The sequence below is a fragment of the Manacus vitellinus genome, unplaced genomic scaffold (assembly GCF_001715985.3).
Source record: "Manacus vitellinus isolate BGI_N305 unplaced genomic scaffold, ASM171598v3 scaffold_45_pilon, whole genome shotgun sequence".
Taxonomy (NCBI): domain Eukaryota; kingdom Metazoa; phylum Chordata; class Aves; order Passeriformes; family Pipridae; genus Manacus; species Manacus vitellinus.
Window position 1 is genome coordinate 851,992 of NW_021940571.1, and position 6,288 is coordinate 858,279.

Genomic DNA, 6,288 nt, shown 5'->3' on the forward strand with positions numbered 1-6,288 from the left:
GAAGCGTTGACTTCTAACGCGGTGGTGGCTGAGAAATGAGTTCAGCAGTTATTTGAGTCTCTGTCCATCAGCCCCTGGGTGCAAACGACGAGTAACTGCTCATTAAACAGGATTTACTTTTGGCAAACACAATTGAAATTCCAAACTGTCAAACCAGTTAAAAAGCTCATTCTTGATGCCTTAACCAAGGGAGAAGTTTGGGAAGGATAAAGGAGCAGGAATGTCCATTCCCCTCCACGCTCCCCACGCTTGGGTGGTTTTTGAGGATGGCAGATGTGGTACAACTTCCAGCAGTTTCCATTTACATTTTTATCACTGGATTTGAGGGGAGGTGTAGAATAATCAAATTGAATGGAATTGATATCCTCTGCTGCTGCTGTTGGGTAATACTTGAGGAATGAACCTTATTCCCGAGGCTGAGAACTGTTCTGAAGAACTGTTTTTGCATCTGGGTTGGCCTGTTCAGCCAAACCCTTCTGTGAGACTGCAAACCTGTAATTGAAATAAATTTTGAGGAGTGGGGTATGATATAACATTTGGGAAGAAAATGGTAATATTTAAGCAAAGAGAAACCAAAGTGAAGGGGGAGAATTATTTAAGTGGAGGTTTTTTCTAAAGCTGGGAAGAAATGTGCCTGGATTTCTCCCTGTCTGCTGTGCTGGTGTGAAGGTCTCTGAGATTCCGTGTTTATTGAAGCTTGTGCTGGATATTTGTGAGACAGTCCCTTGTCCCCTCCCTGGCAGCTCTTTGCAGAGCTGGGGCACACTGGGTTAAACGTGGGGCTGCTGTGCTGTGCCAGTTTGGGGCTGGGGGAGCAGTGACAGGTCCTTGATCCCTGTTGGTCCCTGTTCACTGGTCCCTGTCGCTGTCCCGATCACACACCAGATTTGTGTAACAGCAGCTCTGATCCAAACTCGGGCTTTGGATTTGTAACACCTTCCAGCTGCTGGAAGGGAGATATCCCAGCTGGGCCCAGAGGCCGGTGACAGAACCTGTTGTGTTACTGGCACACTCACATGGTTGCTGTCCCAGGATACCCAGTAGAAGGGATGTGATGGAACAGCACTAATAGCTCTGAGCCCCCTATACCCTGAGCAGGAAGCTCCCCCTGCCCAAGTGACAAAGCTTGTTAACAGAGTTTGGGCTCTGGGTGCTCTGTGCTCCCACCCACAGTGTTGCCACGGCACTGCAGCACTGGACAGAAATGTTGGTTGCTAGTTGAGGTTAAATATTTGTGTTTTTCCTTGAGCAGAAGATTCTTAACATTGCAGTAAGACATCACTTTGTGCTAAAAATAGAGCTTTGTGAGCGCTGCAGTGGCACAGTTTGGTCCTTGCCCAGAGTCCGTGGGCAGCCCTGGCTCGGCCCATCCTCGCCAGCTCTGTCCTGGCTCCTCCGTGCACTGGTCCCTGTGGGGCTGTGGGGTGGCTCTGCCAGGACAGGCTCTGACCTGCGGGGCAGCAGCAGCTGCTCTGTCACACTGGGCCTGTGAGGGAGTGAGGCAAAGGGCTGCTCCCTGGGATCGGGCCAGGAGGGGACATGGGAACTTGGGATGTGTCGTTGTACACGAGGCTTTGGAGAGCAGTAAAACTCTGCTTCTCCCCACTCACTGCCCAGCTTTTAGTTTATTGGGAACGTTTTGTCTGTCAGCTGTCCTTGTAGCTCCTTCTGTGTGTAGACACAATCCAACTCTTTTTCAAATATCATTAAAAAAAGATTTAATACTTCTGAGGGTTTAATGCAGTCTCTTGGCAGGAGCAGTCAGTGCTGGCAGGCCAAAGGTCACTGCTGCTTGGGAATGTTACCTGCTGTCAGTGCTCTTGGGAGCATTACCTACAATCCTGTGGTTTGTCTAAGGATGCCAGGGGGATTCCATAACCAAAGGCAGCACAAGGCACTGTGTGGGCACCAGAGGCACAGAGGGCAAAGGGTGAGGGCTGCCCTGCCCTGGCTGATCCCACTGGTTTGTGGAATGGAGGTAAGGAGTAGGAGGGGTTTGTAAAGGTTTCTCTTGATTAACTGGTAAGAAATGCAGTTATGATTAGCTGTGCACATGTGCAAACTAGTTGATAATTAGCAAGGAATGCATTTATTATTCATTACACAAGTGTATGGACACATTTCTTTCTCAGATGCAAGTCTTACAGGTAATGATGGCAGCATTCCCAGTTCTGTCCTTGGCTAAGCAGGAGTTGTCCAGACTAAAATACTGAACTGGTTTCTTTAAAAAAAAACCTGAACAAAACCGACCCACCCCACCCCACCTTTCCCTGGTTCAGAGCAGCAGAGCAGGAGGGGTTCCATTTGGGGCATGTTCTGTGTCCATCACGTACAAAGCTGTTCTGCAAAAACCCAGAACATTTCAGTATTTAATTTGCAGAACAGTGAAAACACACCCCACAGAGCCCAATAAGAGCTTGGTTTTCACACCAAACACAGTGGCAGGAGCTGTTACCCCACCCGTGGAGATGAGGTGTTGGAAGAACCATCCTGGACTCTGGAATTAAATGTGGGTTCTGTAATGGTGTTTGCACCCAGACCTCCTGAGTGGAACCCAGCCATTAACCCGGGGTGTGTTTGTGCCGCTCTGTCCCGCAGTGAGGAGAGTTACACGGTGACGGAGCACTCGCTGCGGGAGCAGCTGGTGGTGCAGCCCTGCGAGGAGGAGCCCGGCTGCTCTCCCGGGAGGAACGCGGTGCTGCACTCGCGGGGCTCTGCCGCCCACCTCTTCAGGCTGCTGGTGCTCAGCAACCACGCGGGGGACAGGGTGGAGATGCTGCTGGGAGCAGAGACTCCGTGAGTAGGGGCTGCAGTAACGTCGGGGGGTGTCACAGCTGGGTCCGGTCCCTCACCCGGGTCAGGGCTGTCCCACCGTGGCAGGACGGGGACAGGAGTGTCCCAGGGCCCGGGGTGGGAGCGGGCAGACACTGAGCCCAGTCCCTGGCACTGAGCTGCGGGTGTGGATGGGGCAGCAGGGGGAGGAGGAGAGCTGTCCCTGCTGGGAGAGCCTGGTCCTTGTTCTCCTGGGCAGTGTGAGCAGCAACAACCAGGGTCCTGTTTGTGGGTGCCCAGCCTGGCTCTGAGGGCCGTTAACTTCCGCACGACCTCCCCAGCACTGAGAGAGTCTGTTTGTTCGGGGGAGGCTGGAGGCGGGACAGACACATGAAAGGGAGAGCTCCAGACATATCCCTGCCTGGAAAAATTGATAGTTTTAGGTTTGCTTTCAAAGTTTAGAATAACCCTGAAAGAAACTAAAGATCATCAATGCTTTCTATGAAAGAACTCATTATGAAGGCAGCAGATGATTCAGACTTGTTTGAAAATGCAATTTTATTGAGGAAAAAATGCAGGACATTTTTAGTTGTCTGGGCTTTGGATGAAAAGACATTTTGTTCTTCAGATTTATTATTGATTTGTTCTGTACTGTTTGCAGTATAAATAGTAGATCATCACTCAGAGGAAGAGGCTGAAAAGAATTCCTGTATTTAAAAATTACCTATTTTTACAGTCTTATCTTGTACTTTGAGCAGGCTGGGAAGGGAATCTCCAAGGCCAAGCTGGGTGGGTCAGAGTGCCTATGGAACAGGGTTTTGTGCAGGTAAAACTGAAATGTTTTCTCTGACACAAAGATTTCCAGCACAGTTGTTCAGTTTTATCACCTCATGTGGTGTGTGGCTCCTGAGGACAAAAGAACTGGGGTTAGGTTAGACCTTTGTATCGTCCTGTCACTAAGGCACAAAATACACACACTGGTGATACACCCAGGTTACTCCCAGGTGCTGAGGAGATATGTGCTGACTGTGGAGGAGATAAGGGCAGTCTCAGTGCTGACGCTCTCAAGAGCATATCTGGGACACGGGGCTCTGTTTGCTGCCTTGCAGGAGCGACAGAGCGCGGTGGATCACAGCGCTGGGGCAGGACAGCGACGGGCTGCACACCGACAGGACCAGTGAGTGACCCTCGGGGTGGGACTGCCCCTCGGGGTGGGACTGCCCAGGGGAGGGGCACGGGGGGAAGTGCACCCTGGAGGTTTGAAAAAGAAATGGTCTGTGTGCTTTCATGAGGTGCACTGCTCTGAGCTTGGTTTAACTGAGCCTGGCTTGTTCCTCCCCAGCTCTGGCTCAGGTGGAGATCATCAGGACATACACAGCCAAGCAGGCCGATGAACTGTCCCTCCAAGTGGCTGATGTCGTTCTGGTTTATCAAAAAGTGAATGATGGTGAGTGAAGGTTTGGCTGTCAGTCATAGCCACCTCTGCAGGAGATCCAGCTGGAAAAAATTGGTTCTAATAGCATGGGCCTCAACTGAGAAAAGGTTCAGCTTCCAAGAAAAGCCTGGACATCTGGGTTCAGGTTTCTAAAGGACAGGCTCTGTTGGGCAGCAGATGAGCAGAGTATAACCAGCTGCAGAACGTGTGTGCTGCCTGGTTTTGACATGTCCACAAATAAGAAATTGCATTTATCTAAAAATGAGGAGCTCAGACACTCCAGTGAGTGCCAGGGCTGTCCACGAGAAGCATCCCCAGTCTGAGTAGTGCCATGGCCTGAGCTTCCCTGCCTGCTACAGGCTCAGCTCTGGCTCAGGGAGTTTGCTGAGGTTTTCCACAGCATCAAGCACCCCAAGATCAAAACTGGTTCGTGCCTGGACATGCCTGTGACTCCACTGACAGCACCATGTGCTGGCTCAGGGAGGCAGGACACTGCCAGAACTTGAGGGATAAATCCCAGTTGGATGTTACTCAGTGTTACATATGAAATCCAAGATGCTGTCACTTGTGCTGCACTGCTCTCTTTAGATTGCAGTGATAGTATAGTCATTATTGCAAATTATATTTTAATTACAATATAAAAAAACTAGTGAAATTGTGTAATACATTTTATGTAGACTTTCTTCCCTAGTCTGCCTGTATTAAAAGCTGCCACATCTCTCTTAATGTGGTCCTTTACTCAGTGCCAAGGCAGGTGTATAAGGTGTGTGATGGCTGTGAGTGTCACCTCGGTGCAGGCCAGCCAGGTGTGACAGAGCTGTGGTGGTGTCCCTGTTGTCCCTGCAGGCTGGTACGAGGGGGAGCGGCTGCGGGACGGGCAGCGGGGCTGGTTCCCCATGGAGTGTGCCAAGGAGATCACCTGCCGTGCCACCCTGGACAAGAACATGGAGCGCATGGGGCGCCTGCTGGGGCTGGAAACCAATGTGTAGTGTGTTCCTGCCCCCACACCACGCTCTGCACCCGCTGCTGGGTGCTCCCTGTGGGACAGGGGGCACCGGAGCCCACCCCCCCTCACCAGAGCACTGATGTTTGGATACTCGTGTCCGTCCTCGCTTTGCCTTCCGAGAGCTCCGAACTGAAGCCTGGCTAGACCAGGAGCAGAGTGCAGCTCACAGCAGTGTCCTGGGAGCTCAGCTCTGCATCCTTCTCACTCGTGTTCCAGTTCTGGCTTCAGTTGCTCCATCCCTGCCTCCTTCTGTTCTTGCTCCCTCCGTTTTTCAGCATCCTGACTTGCTTTCCCCAGAGCTGCACAGGACACGGGACAGCAGACATGGGCCCCATCCATGGAGCTGGAGGTGAACAGCAATGCTGGGGGTGTCCCAAAGAGCTGCAGTGGGACAGTCCCAGTACCAGCCAGGGTGTTAATGGAATACTTCCCACTTGTGTCAGAACCTGTGTGACCTAAACTAGAATAACCAGCTCTGTACTTCAGGAAGGCCAACCTACCTCTCCAGTGCAAATCCAGGGACAGCCCAGGCCTTGGCACAAGCAAAGCTGGCAGAAGCTCCAGCAGAATCCAGAGCTGTGCCTCCAGCTGGAGTGGTCTCTAACAAACACTGTCAGGCAGCTCAGACTGTCTCCTTTTAGTTCTGCAGTGGTGAAAGGATTTCTGAAGGCAAAAACAAGGTACCCCACTCTGCAAAGCAGGTGGTGCTGATCCATCTTGGCCCAGGTATTTTAGCAGAGAGTAACTGCTGGAAATGGGGCCGATTTGTTCCTGGTTTCCTCAGGTGTTTAATGAGCTCCTGTGATTCAGTTACTGTTTCAGAGCAGGAGTTTGATGGGCTGCAGGAACAGGAAGTACTTTGGTCTGGGGCTGGGGGATTTCTGCTCTTCAGTACTGGAGATCAGTTCTTTCCGTGTTCTGCTGAACTCCATTTACCTGCACCTTTATCATCCCGTGGGATCCACAGCAGAGGGAGAGTGACGAGCTGCACAGTTTGGCTGAGGTGCCAGGTCTCCTCTCTGTTGTGGGCACCATCAGAGCTCGGGCAGTGCCGGAGGAACAGCCTGGCAGGAGC

General features: G+C 51.6%; 1 protein-coding gene across 1 annotated transcript in view; it reads left to right on the top strand.

The window, feature by feature from the left end:
- The window catches only part of ARHGEF26 (Rho guanine nucleotide exchange factor 26), a 31,087-nt gene extending 24,799 nt beyond the window's left edge, over positions 1 to 6,288 (top strand). The window contains exons 11-14 of the mRNA XM_018079277.2: positions 2,599 to 2,796; positions 3,882 to 3,949; positions 4,115 to 4,219; positions 5,054 to 6,288. Coding sequence (XP_017934766.1) covers positions 2,599 to 2,796; positions 3,882 to 3,949; positions 4,115 to 4,219; positions 5,054 to 5,196 — 514 coding nt within the window. The 3' untranslated portion in view covers positions 5,197 to 6,288. The remainder of the gene's footprint in view (positions 1 to 2,598; positions 2,797 to 3,881; positions 3,950 to 4,114; positions 4,220 to 5,053) is intronic.